Source organism: Protopterus annectens, chromosome 10.part0, assembly GCF_019279795.1.
Source record: "Protopterus annectens isolate FY-2018-M chromosome 10.part0, PAN1.0, whole genome shotgun sequence".
NCBI lineage: Eukaryota > Metazoa > Chordata > Ceratodontiformes > Protopteridae > Protopterus > Protopterus annectens.
In genome coordinates this window covers 1,173,230,931-1,173,254,132 of record NC_056744.1, presented here as the reverse complement: position 1 = coordinate 1,173,254,132, position 23,202 = coordinate 1,173,230,931, and the positions used below count along the sequence as shown (strand labels likewise).

The 23,202-nt window shown below is 37.9% G+C and overlaps 1 protein-coding gene across 1 annotated transcript in view; it reads left to right on the top strand.

Annotated features, from left to right (window-relative positions):
* The window catches only part of NPHS2 (NPHS2 stomatin family member, podocin), a 269,098-nt gene that overhangs the window by 65,139 nt on the left and 180,757 nt on the right, over window positions 1-23,202 (top strand). The window contains exon 5 of the mRNA XM_044086847.1: window positions 181-253. Within this exon, the coding sequence (XP_043942782.1) occupies window positions 181-253 (73 nt within the window). The remainder of the gene's footprint in view (window positions 1-180; window positions 254-23,202) is intronic.

The window sequence follows — 23,202 nt, the reverse complement described above, 5'->3', positions numbered from 1 at the left end:
AGAGAGCAAACCATAGATACACGTCTTAAATTTAACTTTAACAGTCCAAGCTGACCATGTTTGAATTTCAAAGGACCTGCAGCAATTTGACTTGAATCTTGGAAAGAATGCATACTATGCAGTGTTGTCTTTTTTCCTGTTAAGATAACCACCTGAATACTTTTCATCTCTTTTATATAGATAATACAAGAGTATGAACGTGCTGTAATATTCCGTCTAGGTCGATTACTTCCTGGACGTGCCAAAGGACCAGGTAATCCATAGCAGTTTGTGGAGTATTTTTAAATAGCTCATTTGTGTAAGTTTGTGTGTGTGTGTGTGTGTGTGTGTGTGTGTGTGTGTGTGTGTGTGTGTGTGTGTGTGTGTGTGTGTGTGTGTGTGTGTGCATGTCTTTGTCTGTTTTTGTACACCTAATTAGCTGTGCTTATGCCAATGTAGCAAAGCTAATGTAGCAAAGAAAGTGAACAGAAACAAGAGTTTCTCTGCATCTTTTGTAACAGGAATGGAGTTTCTTTCTAATGTGTTTTTTTAACTGAAATTCTTTAATCAACAAACTGGCAACATTTTCTTGATCTGTAAACTTTTATATGAACTGCTTTCTGTCACAAAGTGTAATGTAAGTTTATGCTGTAAAAATACAGAGCAAGGAATCCAAACACTCGAAGCCGGTACTGTTTCGTTAAACACTTTATTGTAGGTTGAGCGCTTTCATCTGCTTACATGCAGATTTCATCAGAACAATTACCTAAACATAAAAACAAGCTTATATACTTTATAGGCGCCAAACACTAATTGTTAATATTATTCTTAAAACGGCCATGTTCCCAAAAGGTAACTCAGTTGAGATGCCTAGCCATAAGGCATTTAATACACTGAAATGTTATAAAGATTATAAAAATACTGAAGTGTTATAAAAATACTGAAGTGTTATAAAAATAAAAATAAAAATACAAACTTGTTTGACTTCTCCCTAAGATTCTCTAAAAAATGTATATATTAAATAGGATGTATTAAAAACTGTACTAATACTATATAAACATACTTAATACATAAAGTATTACATTATAATCGCATTATAATAGCAGATGAATTACTATCCTGTTGATTCATAATTGATGGGTACGGAGTATATTTGTCCTAAACATTACCAACACTTATAAGAAGGACTTTGTAAAAACAACAGTATACTGTTATAATGTATCCACTAGATCTATCTAATGACATAGTCCCAATGAATAGTAATTCCAAAGCCACCGTCAATTTACACACATCACTTGTGGAGTGGTTAGATAGATGCATACTGTAATAAAATATAATTGAGTAATATAATGTGTAATAAAAATAAAAATACAGTATAGTGATATACAATTAGGTACAATGAAATACAGATCCTACAATCTCAGTTCAAAGCTAACAAGGGTTTAATACTAATAAAGTCATTAATCCCTGGCTTTGTAGTGGCATCAGTGCAAATTTGCCATCTACTCTCTTTCCACGCCAAATAGGTCTTCCAATTCCCCCCCTTGTCCTTAGTATTTACCTGATCTATAATGGAAAACCTAAAAGAGTGGTCTATACCTTGATCATGAATGTGTCGATATATGTCTTGTTTGCTTATCTTGTATGTATGCTCATAAATCCGCTTCTTAAACTTTCTTTCTGTTTTGCCTATATAATAGGCCGGACACTTTGTGCATTTGGCAATGTACACTAAACGCTGTGAATTACAATTACCTTGGATGTTAGTGATCTTAGTATGTACAATGTTCTCTAATCTGATGGTGGGTGTGGTGTTTATGAATTTGCATTGGTTGCAACGTCCACATTTACTGGTTCCTTTATTGGTTCCATTGTTGTTTGTAGCTCTTTCACTCTTTGTACCACATTCCAATAACATTTTGATATTGCTTCCAGTTTTGTACACGGTGCTTATCTCAGTTCCAACTATATTCCCCAGGTTGCCCCCAGAGGTAATAATACTCCAATATTTCTTCAGAATGTCCGTTATTAAATTAGCAAATGGATTGAATCTGATCACACATACCATCCTGTTTAGGTTTGAACTTGTTTTGTTCTGTATATACATAGGACTACCCAAGAGTGGTTTATATTTTAATCCCCATTGTGCTTTAACGTAGGTAGTGATATTATCTAATAACTTTTCTCTCACTAAAAAGTTGAGAAATAAAGGTAAGTTCATTATTCATGTCTTCAGCAGTAGATGACATTCTTGCTGCCCTAATGCATTGGCCCTTCACAATGTTTTTAAAGATATGTCGTGGGTGACAACTGGTAAAATGGATATAATCATTTGAGAAGGTAGGCTTCCTGTATAGTCTGGATGTGAATCCAGTGCCAGTATTACCTATCCAGGTGTCCAAATAGGATATGCCCTTGTTGTCAAATTGGTAATCTCAGAAAATCAGTGGTGTTGTTAAGATATGACATGTGCCTATAGAAATCACAAGTGAACAAATGGACGTTTCCCACCCAACATAACCAAGTTGGCAAACATCGGGCACATGACGCCCCATAGCCACTCCTTGAGATTGTCTGAATACTTCACCCTGATGTTCATGTAATTGTGTTCCAACACCAAGCTCATCATATCGGTGATTAAATTCACTCTATCGCCACTACATTCTAAGTATTTACATAGGCTACTGTGAAAGTAGTCGAGACCAGTATTAACAGGTATGCTGGAAAAGAGATCTTGCACATCAATGGTCAAGAACGTCAGGTTTTCATCCCACTTGTCCGTGGTGACTTTACTCAAGAAGTCCCATGAGTCCTTGACCAGATGTTCAACCTTGCTGTAAATCGGTTTGGTCCAATGATCAATGATGGTGCCTATCTTGAATGTCTTGGACTTAGATCCTGATATGATAGGTCTGAATGGTGGCTTGGTTAGATTTTTGTGTATCTTAGGTATTCAATACGTGCCAAAATCGTATTCTGTTTTGACAAATTCATATATATCACTTGTTATTTGTCAATAAAGTAATCTTCTATGGTATTATCAACTGTATCCAGTTGTAATCTGGTTAGAAGTTACCTTCTCATAATGACCTGAGTCATATATAATGTTGTGTATTTCTTTCTCATACTGGGCATTATGATAAATCACTACCCCTCCACCCTTGTCTGGTTTCATGATTCTAATCTGTTTGTTTCTAATAATATCATTCAAACATCTCCTTTCCTCTTTATTCAGGTTATCCAAGCAACTGTTCTCATCATTGTAAAAGTGCCTACTTTCTTGGTGTAATTTGTAGATATCATGACAAACCATATTCTCATATATAGTTACCTGTGGGTTCGACATAGGTATATATGTACTTTTTTTCTTTAAGTCATGATGTTGAGTTAGCTCATATGTATTAGTGATGTTGTCTTTAAATTGTAAAGCCAGATTTACCCTTCTACAAAAGAATTTTATTTCCATTATGACATCAAATAAGTTGGTTTTTACCGTTGGTATGAATTTCATACCTTTACTAAATAATGTGATAAAATCTTTGGTAACTGGGGTATCTGTGTAATTATATACTTTGTATCAGTGATGGCTAATAATACTCGGACCTTCATTAAGGTCAGTCCTAACCAAAACACCGTGTGTATGCTTATTGGGGGATGATCCAGTCTTAACTATATCCATGTCTGATTTAGTACCAATAGCTGTACTGGTACTACCCTCTGTATTAGTATGAACATGAATACCTAATATCTCCTTTGTTGTTTTCTTTGTGCTGGAAAAAACCTCCCCCCTTGAAAATTCTCTTCCTCATGTCTCCGTGCATTCCTTTTATTACTTCTAGAATTAACCACTTCAAATTGTCCTTCTTCTCCTGTATTATACCTAGGCCATACATATGCTCTGTCATGTTTGTAAAGATCCATGTCCCTTTCTAGTTTATGCATCTTCCTTTCGTAGGCTTTTTTTACTTTTACTGTGGCCTGGCTGAACTGACTGGAGTAACAGTCATACCATCTGTCAAACAATGCATCCTTAATAATGTTTTCATTTAGGTTAAATACTTCATCTAATAATGCCTTAGCCTTGATTTCATTGTGTTTAATAAGATGCTGCATATAAGTGTACCCAAAATCATTGAACATATGGTTAAAATCAGCAATAATAGTACTGTCTATCTTTATGCTGTAGTCTTATAAATAACTCATTATTTCTCACAAATAGCTGTGCCTTAAATCAGCAATTACTAAGTTTTAGCCATTTTACTTGTTTTTACTGTGTGTGTGTGTGTGTGTGTGTGTGTGTGTGTGTGTGTGTGTGTGTGTGTGTGTGTGTATGTGTGTGTATGCGGGTATACATGTGAAATGCGGTTTACCTTTAAAATGTTGTTGCTTACCTGTTCGACTGAAAGTAAATTTTCAAAAGTACGTTTTATCGAAAAAAAAAATGTTGAAATCACAACAGTGAATGCACACTAACATTCTCTGTTGTGAATTCAGCATTTTGAGTGGAGATCGCACCATAGTGGGGATCAGGAAATGTACCCTTTCCATCACTGTAGTGCGATCTCGGAGTTTATATATAGAAGTAGCAGGGGGTGTGGGGGGCAGGGGGCTTGCCCCCTGCAAAACATTCATAGGATAAATCTAGAAGTGCAGGTTGTTTCAGTCAAAGTCAACATTCCTTGGTGCTGACTTTCCTAAATTGACCAGTTTGCATATGGAAGTGTTTGAAAGGTGTTGTTTTTAGCATTTTGGTTCAGGTACTTGAACAGCTGAAAATATGTTTTACGACATTTTAAAGGTAAACCATGAAATGCATGTGGCTGTGCCTATGTATATGTGTGTCTATTAAACTGTGCTGGAGTTTGCATTTGGGATAGTGAATATATTGCATTTATGTGACTACAAGTTACCCTCAGAAAAAAATATTCCTATCAAAATAATACTCTATATAACTATACTGTTTATATTTTATTGATAAAGGTTTCTCTGTTCAAATTAAAATTCAAGTTAAATCCTCAAACAGCAACAGATCTGACAACAGATTATGACTTTTGGTTTATGTACTCTTCTCATATGGCTGATTAGTGTATAAACTACTAATTCTAATTCTCTAGTAGCCTACTTCCCCCTTGCATTTGCTACGCTATATTGTACCCAAAGTTACTGATTTATTGTGACGAAAAGAATGAAATTTCATTAGAGCAATTGTATTAACTTTCCTTATGGTAAATTCTACTATTCTTTAGCATAGCTGTAAATAAGTAGCACAAAATAGTTCCAAATATAGAGCAATGTAACCTGACAAGGATAATTCCCATTCTACTTTCCTTAACTAGCAGAGCTTTAAAAAAGGATGGCCTTATGGCACTCTGCCCCTTTAGCCTAGCTCATTTGTTAAAACTGGGTTTCAAACACGCAGATGTCAGCGTATCTTGCATCAACACAGAGCTGGATGCTGAATGTGGGCTTTTCTAGTTACTGGCAAGTATGCATTCCTAGTGGGGAGATAGTTATCTTCTCTGTACAGGCTTGTTCAGAACTATCCATCTTTCCTTTAATCTGTACCCAGTATACTTATGTATATTGTATGCAAAAGAAATGTCCTGGTGCAGCAAGCTTGAGATTATCTCTGACTTGCTGACATTGTCACTTTTGTATTTATAACAAAGACCTAGCTTGATGAAGACTTTGTCTCCTTATCTTGTAGCTGTCATGCCTCATGGTGTTTCCATTTTTCAACACCTTCCCATGAAGTAGGATAGAGGGATGGAGTCAGCATTTGTTTTAAATATGAGTTCCAACTATTTCCAGTTACCATTTGTAGTACCTACAGTTGAATATGCCCTGGCTGCATGAAAAAAAAAAAAAATTATTTATTTATAGATGCATGCTTTTGTTGACTGGGTTAGTCCTTCTAGGCCAATGTATTCTTTTCAGGAGAGACTCAAGGTGGTATTCACACTGATAATGGAAATTTGGCTAGAGTTCCAAGGAACTTCACCTACTCATTTTTTTTTTTTGTTTTGAGAAGTACAATCTTATTCATCCACTTGAGCTATCGCTAACTCAGACAGATGTGGCTTTTATTTTATGTCCATACTTCATATCAGTGTAAGAAGTCAACTTTTTTGGCATATAAGATGTACATTCCCTCCTCTAGACTTCATGATCTTCTTTTTTAATTAGGCCAAGAATAGGTCTTCATATTAGTAGAAAGTATTTAGTGTACCAGATTATGATGAATTCTTGACTTTAATTTCACGTACTTGCCTGTAACTAGATTCCTTTTCCTTCAGGCTGGTTGTAGCATGCTAGAATATTGTATAGGTGGTGGAGTTATGATGGTTTCTACTAATCTGCCATTGACTTGGTTATGAGAGGTTTTGCGTGCATGAGTTTACTAACTTTCAATTGGGCTTTTGTTGTGTGACAAAACCTTGTGCTTTTTGGTGACATTAACATATGGATTAATGACGAGTCAGTATTTCTGGGCAAAACATTTGTCTTATGAAGACATTTTTAAAAGTTATTACTTCTGCAACTCATAGATCAGAACATGCTCTTGATTTTATATTCCTTCTCTATGCAAAGAACTCTAGTTTGGTTCTGGAGCTAGTCCTATGGTCAGTTAACTTCCTGATCTGCTCTTGAACTGGCCTATTTTAGTCCTCCAAATTTTCAGCTGATGGAGTGTCATAACCTTTCTAAAGTTACTCCTAATTTGCTTTCTTCCATCCTCCCTCAGCTCAGTTGTAAGTATTCAGTGCTGTGGAATTGTTTTTTTTTACCTCGGGTCATGTCTATCTAGTTTCTGTCAAGGTGCTAAGCCATGGTTGTTAGAAGCATGTGGATCTCTGCAGTGGCAGGATTTTATCTGGATGAGGATTATGACAATTAGGAAACTGAGATATTTTTTAAGAAGGCAGCTCATGTGCAGAGAGAAACCATCAGCAGCTAACTGAGTAACCATGCTTTTTTGAGCTGTGTATAGTCTGTGTAGCAAAGCCTGGCCTGAGAAGATATTTGACTTCCCATCAGTGTAAGAAGGCTGTTTACTGGCACATCATATCTGTGTTTTCTTCTCTAGCCTTCAGGATCTACTTTTTTCATCAGGCTGAGACTAGGTCTTTATTATTGTGGCAAGTATTTATTGTACCATATTATGATGAATTCTTGAATGTGATTTCAAGTACATGCCTACAAACTGGATTTCCCCCCTAAGGCTGGTTATAGCCTTCCAAATGTTATAGGAATATTTATTGCTTAGATATTGGAATCCTCTCTGAGGTCTATTTTTTCCATATTTACTGAAGTAAACCCTAGTTATTCCAGTCCTCAAGAAACCTTCTCTAGATTCTAATAGTCTTTTTTAACATGTTAATTGAATTACCACTTAACACATAGATAAAAATACATTTATATAAAAACATATTCACATGTTCCTAGTTACAAACATTATGCATCACATGCTTTTTTGTATAACTATCTTCAGTCCAGCATTACATAAATTGCTCAGTTCCTGCCTTCCCTTAAATCTCAGTCCTCCTCTAAAGCATTATTCTTCCCACTTCCAGTTTTTTTTTAATCTCTGTTGCAATATTTAATACTTCAAATACAGTTGGTTTAGACTTTGATTTCCATTTTCTAGCAATTGCATTTTAGGTAGCTACCAGAATTAAACTTTTCAAGGCCTTTCCTTATTTAGGCAATTCTGATATTGTATCCCAGCTCAAAAAAATCATTCCTTAGTTGCACCCATTTGCTCACCCAATATTTCTGACAGAGTATTCCGTAGGGAATTGTTGAAGTCTGCCAATTCATTACATTGCCAAACATATGTTCGCAGTTACTGCTTTCTTCCAAATTACACTGCCAACATTTGCCATTTACCCGAAGAAAAATTCTTTGGAGTCTGCCTGTGATATAAAAATACAAAAATCCTAAATCTTCTAGACTTTGTTACATACTTGGGATCAATATATATGTCCTCCCATTGTTTCCTTATGAGTTGCTTATCTTATCTATTTTCCAAACCTTTTCTACCCTTCTAGATTCCTATAATTATCATACAGTAATTTATAGGCCCTGCTAATTTTCCCTTTTTTAACAGCAGATTCTATTCTATATTCAGCTAATAACTCTACCAGAGTAGGTCTTTCACTTAGGATTCCCATATTCCTGTCTCTTTTCCTGTACAATAATAACAATCCCTAATAGGGATAGATACCAATAGTTTTGATAATTTCCATCCCATCTCAAACCTTCCATTTCAATTGACTTCCATCTTACATGGGGACTCGTTTTATTACATGGGGGGGGTCATGGACCCTTGTTAGTCTGGTTTTTACTCTCATTACAGTTCTAAGACTATCTTCATTATTGTAGTAATGGATAGAGATGAATGCTTTTATTCTATTCTGGTCCTGCATAATCTATAGGTGGAACTTGGCATTCCTGGTAACAGGTTACAGTCTTAACTTCTGCCACTCCTCTGCTCTCCTGGATTAGTCTGCTTCCTAGTATTTAGGCTATACCAAGGGGGTAGTTTCTTTTTTAAACAGAACCAGGGTTTTGGAATGCCACAAGATTTGGCCTTGAGTTTCTTACCTTTTGCAATGTTTATACTGCTCCTTCTGAATCTTATTAGAAAGGAACTGTTTATTATCATAATCATCATTATTATTAAGATGATATTCAGCTTGACTGATCAGTGTATATTCTGCTGTAGGTGTACTTGAGACCATACATCTCTGGCTTACTAAAAATTTGTTACATCTGAACATACCTAAGAATGAGGCCTTGGTCTTGCATGATATCTTGAGGGAATCTTTTGCATTGCTACTTCTATCTTTCATTTTTATGGCAAGCAATATTCATGTTTTTGTGTTGCAAATACAGTGATCTTTGTGTTCTGTTCAAGCATTGACTGACATTTATAGGTACTGAGCAATAACTATAGTAAAGTCATGTTTATTTATCTTATAAGTATCATCGGGATAAAGCATTTCATCTATCATGAGGGTCTCTATGTTGTTATTCCTGCTTTGATCTCCTCTTGTCTTGACTACAGTGCCCTTTACCTTTGGCTTCTAAACACAGATTGATTGGGTACAACTATTGCAAAACTCTGCTGCACAGCCACTAGTGGGTACATATTACTTCCAGCATATTAATTCACTGCTGCTAAGTTTATACTGACTCCCAACTCAGTTTTGAGCAATATTTAAAATTTTGGTGGTGATTTTTCTCTCTCCATGACTTGTGTCCTTATTACCTGAAGCCCTTTAATCTTCCTTATAGACCACCTGAGATTCTGTGTTGTGTTACCCATGGGCTTATGGTAGTTCCACAGGTGTTGCTGTAAACATATGGTGCTTATTTTCTTGTATACCAAGCTCAGTGAGTTTGGCATCTACTACCTTGGTGAATTTAAGAATGTTTTACCTTCACTTGCTTCAAGATCTGTCTAAAAAACTATTTAATTGACATGCCATTGAATGAAAATTATTTTGATTGGCTATTAATTCTACCATAAGTATCCAGTTATTCATGCTTTGATTACCCATTTAATCTGTTTCAGCTTCACATAGGAGTAGGATCCCATCTCAACATTATCTCAAAAGTTGCCATTTATAGCTGCATTTTTTAATTTTATTAATCCTATTACAGCTTGTATTTTATGAGTGGTAACTCATTTCATTGTTTGCTAACAGCTAAGCTATTCAATCACTTTAATAAATGACCCTCTTGCTTGCATCACCTGCTGGAATCAATACTAAATAGCTAGACAATGTCTGATATTGGGGGATAGAATTAGATCAAAACACATTCTTCATTATTTATATTTAATCTAGCACTGATAAAATGCTCAAGTAAATAGGAATACTGTTTGAGCTAAGAAAGACAATTGGCACCATCCCACAATCAGGTATTGTCGATAAATTCTCCCAGCTAAATGTAAACCTCTGTGTAACTCACTGGACAGCAAATTATCTTACAAAGACAACCATAGAAATTAGAGTGGACGGCTTTACCTCTTCCAAAAGATGTGATGCTAGCAGTGTACCTCAAGGTTCAGTCCTTGTACCACTCTTCTTTGGCATTTATTTCTCGGAGGTCAAAGCAAATGTTAATGGTTTATGGCTAACCAAGTTTTCAGATGACTGTAAACTTGGTTCCATCATAAATTACCCAGAGGACACCAAAATCCTCCAAAAGGGCTTTTCCCAAGTAAATAGTTGGTGTCAAAATTATGGGATAAAGCTAAATACCAAGAAATTTCTAAACATATCCTTTGGAAAGCATGACTTCCCTTCTAACTATCACATTGAATAAACACTCCTGAAAGTTGATCCCATAGTCGGGGATCTGGGAACCAAAATTGACACTAAGCTGTTCTTTGATCACCATGTGTCCGCTTTTGTAAGGAAATCCTGTTTCATCACAGAGAGGGATCAGCTGACACTAGAAGCCCCTAGTTGAAGTTTAACATTTTCTTGTCTTAATTTTAATTCATTTTTGCATCGTATCATTCAAAAATATCACACTAACACCTGAATAACTTGGTATGTAGAGGTATGACAAACCTTAAGAGAGCACTAGAAAACAGACAGTCAGTACTTGGCAAAGTTGTAAAATTCTTCCATAAAAATGATTTCAGTAAGTAAATCCAACAATCAAAGCACTCACCGTATACACAGATCATCTAGCTAGGACACCAGCATTTCACCTTATTGGCACCACCATACCTCAACATTAATGTCTTTACCCCATCAATACAGTTTATCACCCTCTACATTCAAAGGAGAAGTTATTGCCATGGAAGGCCTTAACATGAATTGGAGGAGACAAGCCCATGATGACTAATCCCATCCTTCCATTCAACTGTTTGGTTTTATGCAGCTCATTTAGCATATTAACAGGACAAATACAGACTCAGGAAGGGAAAGTATATTACAGTGGAGTCTTATTCTCTGGGAAGCATCATATTGGTCAGTACTTCGCCTCATTTAGTATTAATCTGCCTGCCTTCACTACTTTGTTCCAAAACATGATCCAGAAAGAACAGTGAGGTATTCCTATAAGAGATGCATTCATCATTTGACCTACCTTCATCTCAATCTACAGTCAATGAAATGAACTCCATTATGGTACCTCAGCCTAAATGTAGCAAATGACCGCTTCATGACTACCTTCTTCATATCACTTGACTCCTTATTCCCCACTCAGCTGTGCTGAACAAGGTCGATTGATCTGTAAAGTGATAAACCAGCTGATAGCTGACAGGGGAAAACTTTGGAAGAGCTATCTCTCCATCACATCATCCCATGAAATGGCACAATTTAAAGAAGTGCATGACAAAACAAAAAATATTTTACATGCAGGCGAGCAAGATTATTTCCTTTCACAACAAAATACAAATAGCAATAATCCTAAGGCTTCTGGATGAGAATTAAACAGTTATTAACTTTAAGAAGGTTTTAATGTTCCGGGCTGGTATTCTGTCTAGAACTCGGTGAGGCTGCAGTGAAATTCTCTAAACAACTTGACAGTATAATTCCAAAAATGAAACCAGCAGCAACAACCTCACCTGAGACTGAAGACTATACTAATGAATTTGGATCCTTTGAGCTACATTCAGTACCGTGATCCTGAAATGTCTCAGTAAAATCAAATAAATACTCAGTAGAGCAGACAACCCACCCCCAGAATTTCTCAGGATAATTGCTGATGCTATACATCCTTACCCATGCCTTGATGCCTCCGCTTAAGACATTTCCTACCACCAAACAATGGCATCACATACGTAGCTGGTCTGCCTCCACATCGTCACATCTCCAATGTCTTGCACTTGACAACTGCCCCTCCTTTTGGAGTTTCAAACATGACTTACACCACATATGTCAAATTCTCAAAAAGGTACATCATCCACCAGACCCATTCCTCTATGAACTACTTTACACACCTTCGCTCATCTCCCATACTTTCGTGTTTTTCATGTATGTCCTTCCTTTCTTCTTTGTCTGCTTGAGTATCAATATATTATCTGTATTTTCTCTTTACTTATCCTACTATATTCATTACGTTTTCTCCCACCTTCCATATCATCTTCCTTACTGGAACCCTCTCTGTGCCTCAATATTTGTTTCAGCTTCTCTACCACCCACCTATACCATAGTTAATCAGCAGATTTCAGCTTAAATGTAATCTTTATTACTTCAAAGACTAACATGAACCTCCCGACCTCTCCCCTTCTGACCATAACATGTATCCTCACCCATGACATACTCTTCCTCTCTTAATCCGTCATTACTGCCATCATTTCCCTCCATCTAGTTCTGGCTACAAAATTATTAACAGTAACTCTTCTACTTCTATACACTCAATCCTTCTGCCAACATATTTCCTGACAACCCTGTCTGCACTAACCTCTAACCAATCATATACCCCTCCATGTGGGCCTAGATTTGTCCTTTGCATTTTACACATTTTAGCATATTAAATAGATTCTTCTATAGTCTTTGTGAATTATTTATGGTTCCGGTGTACTGTCTAAAATCTGGCATCTACCACCCTTACTCTTCTATCTATCCTGAACCTCTCCTTCGCAAGCCCTACCATCTACACTGACCTCACAAAGTATATCACAAAGTATTTGAATTTCTGCTATTCTCTTACCTTGTCCGCTTATTCCAACATATCTGGTCCAACACGTCATATGTGGCAAAATAAGGGTCTACTTCAGAACACTGACTGACCAGAAAGTTGATGTTCCCATCACTGAGACTGGAACACTGAAGCCAAAAATATGTTGTAGATGTTATGGGTAGTCAATGTTTTGGTCATTTATAAAAGTTGAGTGTTGATGTTCTGGTCTCATTTAGGTGAATGACAATGTTTTGGTAAGTCCGCTTTGTAAAATAGATATCAGAATAATACTCCTTACCACTTATAGCCTACTTCTTAGAATACAAATTATTTTTAACCACAAATCCAATAAATGGGGCATATTCACCCTGTACTCCTCTCATTTATTTTATCTGCTTTACAGTCTGAAACCTCATATTTCTAGATATTTTTCAACATTTTCCTCTTGGGGTAACCCTGCCTTTTCCTCACACCCTGCATTGCTTTGTAAAACACTATTTCTGTGGATGAAATGTGAGCCCAGCATGTTCAGACTTCCTAAACATGTCTAGCATATCTGGCAGTCACATATTTAAGTCCTCCAGCAAGTTCATGTAGGTGTCAGTGAGTAAATGCATCCAACTCCTTCCTCCCATTTCCTTTCCCTTCCATTATACACCATACCATCTGAACTAATTATTCAATTTCCAATGAGAATAAACCCAGTGAGAAAGGGGAACCCTGTCTTGCCCTTCAATTCATCTTCATCCCCACTGACCTACCCCTATTTCCTAATACTTTCACCCACAGTCTCCTATATAATGCCTACACCTCAGTCAACCATCTCCTGACCCCCACCATGTCCTACAATATTTAAACATATATTTTCAGTTCACACTATGAATACCTTTTAAATATAAAATAATACGACTCCTTCATGCTTGAGTTCTCTCTCTGCATGTCTCACAAAATTTAACAGCATCCTTCAATAATCTACCGAAAATCTGCCTTTACCAAAACTCACCTGTTCCTCTGCTATAATCTTTGGCAACACTCCATCCAAACTAGCCATTAGCACTCTTATGAAAATCTTTGTGTGAACATTACTTAGTAATATGGACATATAATTAGATAGCTCCTCTATATCCCATTTCTGCTTACACAATATCATAACTTTGGTGTAATATATCACATCTTTACCCTGCCTACAATGTCATTAAATTATAAAACTAAAGTACTCCTCACTTGCAATCCACCTTTTTTATAAAAATTTATAACATAATCATCTGGTTCTCCCTTATGATACTTAATAGCATCTACCACCTCCCTACTTTTGCCTCCATCACATTCCCCAAACATACCCCAAATTCATTTTCTACACTCCCTGCTGCATTGTGAAATTTTAATAAAACTAAGTTCCTCTGTATTATGGCTTACTTTTGATCCACTTACTCTACTTAACACTGAAAGTGTGATAAGAGACCTTGGGATACAGGTGGACAGTAGTCTCTCCTTTGATAATCACATCGCCACAGTAGTCAGGAAATCCTTCTGCGTGGCACACCACATTACAAAAGGTTTCTCATCCAGGAAAAAAGAGGTCATTGTTCCCCTCTACTCATCACTCATTAGACCCATTATAGAGTACAACACCCCTTTTGGTATGTACATCATAAGACATCTACAACAACTGGAAAGGCCGCAGAAATACCTCACAAAGAGGATTACTGGCCTCAAACAGATGCCCTATTCAGACCGTCTCAAAAAACTGCAGCTTTACTCAGTTGCATATCACCTACTCAGAGGCGATCTTTGCCTAACACACAAAGCTATGTCAAACCCAGAGCTTTTGGACATACTCCACTTAAAGAAATCCCAATCCCTACGTGCTACACGCTGTAGGGACCCAAACCTTGTCACCACAATAAACAGAACATGCTGGAGGGATAGATTCCTGTCCCAGAGACTTCCCATACTCTGGAATAAACTACCTATCTATATCAAACAAAGCTCCTCATTAGCACTCTTCAAGAAAAATCTTGATGATTGGAGGGGAGATAGGAAATTCACCCCGGGGATCACTTCTGTGGCTCTGCTCGACAGTGGCAAAGGAAAATCATTTTCTTAGGTGGCAAAAGCCAGGGTACCTTTTGGCTAGGCTTATATAGGCCCTAGGGCCAATAGCCTAGTACATACCTATGAACCTAAGCATGTAGTCTTCAACAGTCATAGTAGATCCCTCTGACTAAGTGGTCTACCTTATAAATCTGGTTCAGCTGTAGAAAGCCCTAAATACCTTAGTGTTATTATGTTAAATTTGAAACTTGTGTAGATTATTGAACTTGTTTTTTTATCTTTGTACTGTAACAGACTGTAGCAGGATAAGGACTCGTGGACCAGGCTCTCACACCTAAAATAAAGTAATTTGTAAAATAAGAGTCCTGATTTAAATGTGCCTAGCATTATGTGCAGTCAGCACTGGGACATCACTGCATCGCTTTCCCAAATCCTTAAGAAAGGTGCAAAGATCTCATATTCCTTATATGGGGTGTATGTAGTTCTCTATAGATTACAAATTTGTGGAAATGTCCTATTGGACAGTGTACTTTGCACTGTCAGGATGTAAACAGCTGGTCTTGGTCTTTACAAATACAAGACAAAGATGTGCTAGTTGCAAGAATAAAAACTGTGTCCTGCAGTTTTGGATTTCCAGGACACGAGGTGATGAGTAGCAAATATAAGTGACTTCACAAAGGACAGGAAGGGTTTGTAAAAATTAGTTACAGGCTAAATTTTTGTAGTTGTGTAGTAAATTAACTTCCCTGTGTTTATGAAGGGTTCCAGTAGTATAGAAGCCAAGAAAAAGCTAATAAACTTAAAGCTCTGGCCAGCAATAATATGTGCAGCAGCCATTACAGGTATTATCACCATGCCATAGGGCTCTTTTTGGAGATGTTTAGTAAGTCCATATACTTATAACAGGGACAGTAAATCAGGAAAGTTTATGTCAATGACTGCTAACAGAAAGCATAAGGTTAGATTCACTAGGATCATGTTGGGATTTCTTCCATTGCACACTGTTTCCTCATCATATTCATTAGCCTTATGGTTATTGGACTGCCTAGATTAGGATATGTTGTTTTGAGTGTGTGCTGTTATTGAATATATGGGCTATAGTTAACATGCTCCTGAGGATAATATATATCTGTGCATGTACCTGTGGCGTGCACCTTCTGTGATACATGAGATGTAGTAAAAATTATTAACTAGCAGCTGTGACTTTATGCATTTCTTATAAACTAAGTAGAAACATTCTGAGTTAGATAAAAGGATAACAAACTGCCTGCAAGACTGACCCATGTGTTCAGATGCTATCGTTAAAGAAAAGCCAACAAACAGAGCTAGGAAAGAACAACATTGAGGAGGAGGAAGTGGTGTGGTATGGGAGAGGGAAACCTTATATTAACCAAGATGGAGGCCTGACCCTGAATAAAGATCAGTTCAGAAAAAAGGTGGGCATAATAAAACAGGGACTTAGCAGTAAGTAATTATGTTGTAAAATGACTAAGGAATTTTGGTTTTCTGGCACCAAATAGCATTCAGAAATAGTGCAATATGATTTTCAATAGTGTTTACATCAACCTGATAAAGAGACAGAGATGTATGGCATGTATTTTGAGGACAAACATGAGATATAGCTTTCTAAACAAGATCTGAAATTGAAATATATTAAGTATTAAATATAACATTGTCTCTGCGAACAGCTGACAGTGAAAAATATAGACTTCAATATATGATTAGGCCTACTGTTAACAGAAACTCTGTCTAGCCTTGCAAGATACAAGACTGTTTCTCGTATAACAAAATGGCATTCTAAGCTAGTTATTGTTTTAAAACAAAATGATTGCAGGAGATGCTAGAAAGTAAGTCACACTGAAACATGTATGAGGTGACAGAAGCAAGTCAAGTGTCAAACACAGGGTACAAGTTGATAAATACAAATGTAGATTGAAATGTGCAAAACATGTAGATGCAAAAAGTGAAACTGATTGGGATAAAACCAAAGCAGAAAAGGATGATATAAATATGATCTAATGTGCTTAGAATTGTGCAGCATGGCCAATAATAAAAAGCATACAGAAAGCTTAAATGCAGCTAGACACACAGAAACTCTGTTGTGACAGTTTCTGTATAAAACTGAACACAAAAATATATTTTTCATATTCCATTACACAATGCAGTATATTTTAAAAACTTATACAAGGATAAGGTAACTTATGAAGTTAAGATTTATTTACTTGCAGAACACAAAACATTTTTGGTGGACTTTTACATGATAACAAATGTCCACCCTGTCTGGGCAGATGCTAATGGCTGAATTCATATGTAGTTCAAAGGTGATTATTAGGCTGATGACCACAGGAGGCCTTTTTAAGCCTAGCCATGCTTCCCAAAGGTTATAATCAAACCTAGTACCTTGTGCCTGTAAGGTAATCACCTCAAAAATTATGCTAACCCCCAACCAATGCTGTTAAACTTCAAATGGCAGCCCAAGGTAATAGCAAGCTGACAGTAGTTTAGAAGCTATTGAAATTGCTGGCAGATGTCAAGCAAGTTCTGACAGTGGCATAAAGGCTACAACTGAATTGTAGGATATTGCAAGACCAAATTCTCCTAAAGTCAGGGTAGTGCCATACGTGCACATGCCTAAGGAAGAGTTGGTCTTCCAAAGGCTGAAAGGTGCTAGCACATTGCCTAAACTGGAATAGAATAAACAGTCTGCATGCAGTGGTTAGCGTTATCGCCTCACAGCAAGAGGTTCTCCCATTCGATTCTTGGCTGGAGTGCCTTCTGTGTGGAGTCTGCATGTCCTCCCCACGGTTGAGTGACATTTAAAGACATGTATGTAGGTGTGTGCGTGAATGGATGTGCCTTCTTTGAAGGTTAGGCATCAGGCTGGCAACTCGGCACCGTAAAAATCCACTGCCAATCATTTGTGGACCTGAGTTCCACTGTGGCAACCCCTAACCGGGAAAAGCCGAAAGACATTAGTTAAGTCTGCACCCATACTAACTAGTTTCTGAGACATCAGAGGCACTATCAGTTTAGTATAGTGTGAAATATAAAATCCACAGCTGGAAACAGAGATTGTATTGACATCCTTAACCAGAGTGTTGTGAGGGAGCACTTTTCACAGACTGACTTCATACATGCTTGTCTACAGATGGCATTGGCAGAATAATTTAAACAGCTCTGAAACATTAAAATGTGTAAATAACTATTTTGTTACAATTAATTTGTTCTTGGAGTAGCATCTCCATTGGCTTTTCAGCAGAAGATTATGAACAAAATGCACCACCAAGAAATTATAATCACAATGCTATTGGGTATGGACTTCCAGTTAATTGAGGCAAAATTTATTAAATGTAGGCAGATGAATTTTATAGGTTCATAGGAGATTACCAGGCTAATAGCTTAAGAGCCCTTACAAGCCTAGTCAGTATAACCCAATTTTACCCACTACATGGCCCCTAGGGGCAAAAGGATGGCATGGATTTGTGTCTATCCATTGAGTATCTTACAGATTGCCCCTGTCCATAACTGACATAGGCACTACCCCACATGTGAATTTGTGATTCTCCATTCATTGATCCAAACTATATTTGAAGAGGACCAGGGAAAGGCTCTGCTTATTGTGAATAAGAAGCAACTTCCAAAGAAGGGGCAATCTCTGCGACACATATCTGTCTTTCCAGCGTGTTTTGTTTGAGTCACTAACTAACTTTAGATCCCTGGATTAGCTCACCCTTGTGCTGTTTGACTTGCGGATGTGTAGCAGCTCCATCAGGGCTGGATTTCTGAGTGTCTTGTATGCCAGGCATAGGTGGCACCTTAATAGTTGGTAGGATACAGAGTAAAAGGATAGGGCTTTTAGTCTATCTGCAGAGAACATGTTGTTTACACCCTGTATTTTCTTTGTGAGGAACCTCTGAGGTCACTCCAGTTCCTGTAAGTGCCTAGACAAGTATGCCAAATGGCACATTGTACTCGATTATTGGTCTAATCAAGACTGAGTACAGCAAGACTATAATTTCCTTGGATCTGGATGGCATACCTTTACCTATATGTTGTACCACATAGAAGAACTTCCTCACCACTGTGGACACATGGCAGTCAAAGTTCAGGCTACTATCTGTCTGTGTATCTAGATCTCTCATCTCTGAGTCTACTCTTATGGATGTGCTACTGATGTTGTAATTTGCAGGGGTATTTTACTTCCCAAAGGGTATGATAATGCATTTTTTCTCATTTAGTTTTAGGCCATGGTTCTAGCACCAATCATTTGTCTAATCTAGACCCTCTTGAAGGATATCTGCATTGCTGGGGGATTCAGTGAGTGCCCCCAGCTTGAGTCATTGGCAAACTTTGTCATCCAGAGGCCTTCCACATTAACCTTGACTTCAGAGAAGTATATTATGAATAGGAGTGATCCCAGCACTGAGCCCTGTGGCACACCACTAGTATATGGCCTCTTGCTAGATCTGGATTCACTCACTTTAACCACGTGTCCTGTCCATATGCAAATTGGCTATCCATCTGGTGATGTAGGGATGTATGCCCAGTTTTGTGAGTTTATTCATAATACCTGAGTGTGGAATTGTGTTAAATGCCTTGGCCAGCTTGAGTTAGGCAGTATGTACTGTTTTACTCAAATCCATGGCCTTAGTGACTTTCCTCAAAGAAATCCAGAAGGTTCAGTAGGCATGATCTACCGTTGAAAAAGCCAAATTGGGTCTGGCCCAGTGTTTGGAGGTTTCTGTATCATTATTTATCAGGTCTGTGATTATTCTTCCCATGGCCTTACATATAAGACTAGTAAAACTTATGGTTCTGTAATTTCCCAGGTAAGTAGATGGTTCATCTTTATGCAGAGGGATGACTGTTGCTGTCCTCCACTCTATCAGAGCAAAGCTAGTCCATTGGCTGTGGTTAAATAGACATCCTAATGGACCTGATAAGTCCTGATTTAAGCTGTTTTAAGAGGCAACCTAATATATTGTCAGGCCCCATTGAAGCCGTGTTTTTAGCTTTACAGAGTGCACTGGCAACCTGTTCTTTGGTGATAATTGGCACTGGAGTGGTGGAGGGTATTTCTTGTGGGAAAACTGGGGGTGATGGGGAGGTGAAATTTGAGCTGAATTTGTTGACCAGCAGATTTGCTATATTTTCTAGCTGAGTATAGGTGATGCCATCTACAACTGATTCTGCACATTGTTGAGTGTTGCCCTTAAATTGCAGACATAATTGAAAAATGCCTTATGGTTATCCTTAGCTTTGGAGGCTATTTTTCCTCAAAGTCTGCTTTCATAGATTTGACTAGTTCCCTGATTCACTCATTTGGAATGTTAATGGACTTTTTGCTCTGTTGTGCACACTCCCTTTTATTTCTCAACAGAATTTTCTTTCTTTTGTAGTACAAACTTTTAATACCAGGGCTCCACCATGGTGGCTTGTTTCTGCGGTTTGACCTGGGTTTATTTCAGTCTGGTACTGACGTTTATATGGTGTTATTTATATGGTCATTCAGGGTTTTTGTGTATGCCTCTGCATAGGTTTCCATATTTTCTGGATTTGAGGGAGCTTGGAAACTAGCTATGGCATATTTTAGTAGCGGGTAATTTACCTTAGAAAAGTTCTTAAAGTTTCATGGGTTAGGTGGGGGGACTAGTTTTACCTTTATTTTAAGGGCGATCACTTTGTGATATGATCATATCAATGAGGACATCACACTGGGGGGGGGGGGGGGGGGTGCAGCTCTTTATCTGCTCCAGGGCATTTGAATTTACAAAGTCAAGAAATCTTTGGGCCTGCATGTTAGTGATCATGTATGCCTCCCAATTAATGAAGGAGTAGTTAAAATCACCCATTGATATGGTATTGGGCTGTATGGTGAGTGATTCTAATAATTACAGGTGTGATGTAGAGATTATTTCCATAGTTAGTTGGACATGGAGTCATTCAAGCATGTCAAATTGTTTAACCAGGCTTGAGGTGTGCTTATCCTTTATTTAGATAGATACACCTCCGTCTTTTGCTCTTTCATGTTTAGTGAATGGTAGGGATATATATGAAAGGCATTATAGCCATGCACTACCAGAGTGCTTCCTGTGTCTTTGAACCATGTTTCAGTAATTGCACAGATGTCAGCATTCTCCAAGGTGAGCAGAGCTTCCAAGGAGTGCAGTTTCTTGTTGAGACTCCTAGCATTAAGCAGTATCACCTTTAGCTTGTCCTGAGTATCCTTTGTTAAATTGGAAGAAGGTTTGTCTGTTTGGCAGTGCCTAGAAAAGGCACTATAGGGTGGTTAATGTTTTGGCCAATATCTGAAAGCCTAGAGGTGACAGGTGAAGACCATCCGTGGCAAACCAGCATTGCCTGTCAGTCATGTCCTCCCAGGCTGACAAGTATTTGACCCCTTTGTAATGACACCAGTAGCTAAGCCATTTGTTAAAGTCAGTCATTTTCTCATGGTATTGAGTCATCATTCTTGAAGACAGTAGAATACTGCTCATTGCTAGGCTCATACTTGCCTATGACGTATATTCTGAGAGCTCAATCGTGTCTCTTTTCCTACAGTCCAAGGAAGTACATCTTGGTTCATTCATGCCAACATGGATTATGACTGAGTCATACTGGTACTTAGGGGTAAATGACCTCAGTGCTTGGGTGATCTGGTGAATCCTGGCTCCTGACAGGCAGCTCACTGTAACCTTTCCCTTATCCAGCCTGGCAAGAGGGACATCAGTGTGTATCACAATGGAGTCTCCTATGACCAGAATATTGGGTTGTGGAGTGTTTCGCCTTATGGGCTTGGTAGTTAAAACAAAATGACATGTGGCTTTATGTGTTGTGATGGCAATTGTCTTGTTTGTGTGCATGTGGAGTTTCTGAGGATTGCGCCTGGCAGATGTCTGAGGTTTGGGTACATTACGTGAGCAGCTCTGCATATGTGGGTATATGTGTGTGGTCCTTTGTGGATGAGTGATGTGTGTGTCACTGACAACCTGTTTGTTGCTTTTTGTATCTGTATGTGAGAGTCTAGCCTCCAGTGTCAATGTAAAACTATATCTCTCACATACTATATTTATTTGAGAATTAAGTGGTTGTCAGTGTACATAAGGCAATTATTACATTGCCTCAGGATGCCCATATCCACCAATGCAGAGTTAGCAGGAAAGATCCCATCCATGATTGCAGGTCCTAATGTGTACATGAAAGGATAGGAGTGAACAGTGTTTGCAACTGGATGAGCAAAGGGTGCTTACTTGGTGTAATCTGCAGTTAACCTAACCAGCAATGCTGCCCAGTGCCAAACCAGATGTGGTCTGAGCAACAATAGTCCTGGGTGCTATAATAATGTAAGGTAGACCTAAATAGTCCTAAATGTGCGAATGCTGCTTACCGAGTGAGTAACTCGGGACTGAGGTAAAGTTCCAAGGTGAATTTTATAGGGAAATTTCAACTACTGGTGATTGCGTGGTATACAAGGCACCAGTAATCACCGCTGTGTGAAGAGCAGCTTCTTGCAAATGCAAGACTTATATACACTCAGGAAAAAACAAGTTTTACACTAGCTATGCCCTAAGGCTACTCAGATAAGAACACAGCGAGCTTACCACCAGCAAATCCCAGCTCATATAGGTGGAATAAGTCCTCTCCTGTCACAAGAGCACTGACTTTTACCCCTTTATGTAAAATGATTGGTTTGGAGGCCAAGTGTTAAGGAACCTCAAACAGATGCCTATTAATAACTAAGAAACATTACATTATGTATTTCAGTGCAGAACAGCAGCCCTTACAGCAGTTTGAAAATGCAACTTTAAAGAAGTGCAAAAAGAACAATAAATAGCACAGTAAGCATGAAAATAAGCAATGTTTCCAGATGTTTGCATCTGTACAGGGCACTTGCACAGTAAGCAGCTCCATGCAAATATGCCAGCTTATACCAGCACTGGAAAGACAGAAAACTGACCACTGAGCCCTCTGGCCAGTAACACGGCTACACGTAGAGCCCTTTTGTGTGCTTCCCAACTCAGACAGACCAGGTAAACACCTACTACCACTAGATGAATAATTCCAGTCCTCCTCATGTAAAAACACAGTAAAAGAGTGTTCGGAGTGAAAAGCAACAACAAACAGTCTTAAACTTAAAGAAAGGCAATAAGTAATTCAAGATAAACAGCAACGTACTTTAAACAGCTTATAAAAGTGTGATTATTCAATAAAAGCCCCTCACTTTGTAGAAATGAGCCAAGAGCCAGTCAGTTGTGCAGAATTTATAAAGGCACCAAAAACAAGGTTTTGAAAATCAGAAGACAGAATGGATACAGTTCTAAAGGCACCAGAGCCAAGAGCCAGTCAGTTGTGCAGAATTTATAAAGGCACCAAAAACAAGGTTTTGAAAATCAGAAGACAGAATGGATACAGTTCTAAAGGCACCAAAGCCTTTCAGTGCTCACAAGTTTGGATTATTTCAGACTGGTAAACTATTACCATAAAATTCTAATCAAACTCATCCAAGTCTTTGCATTTCCT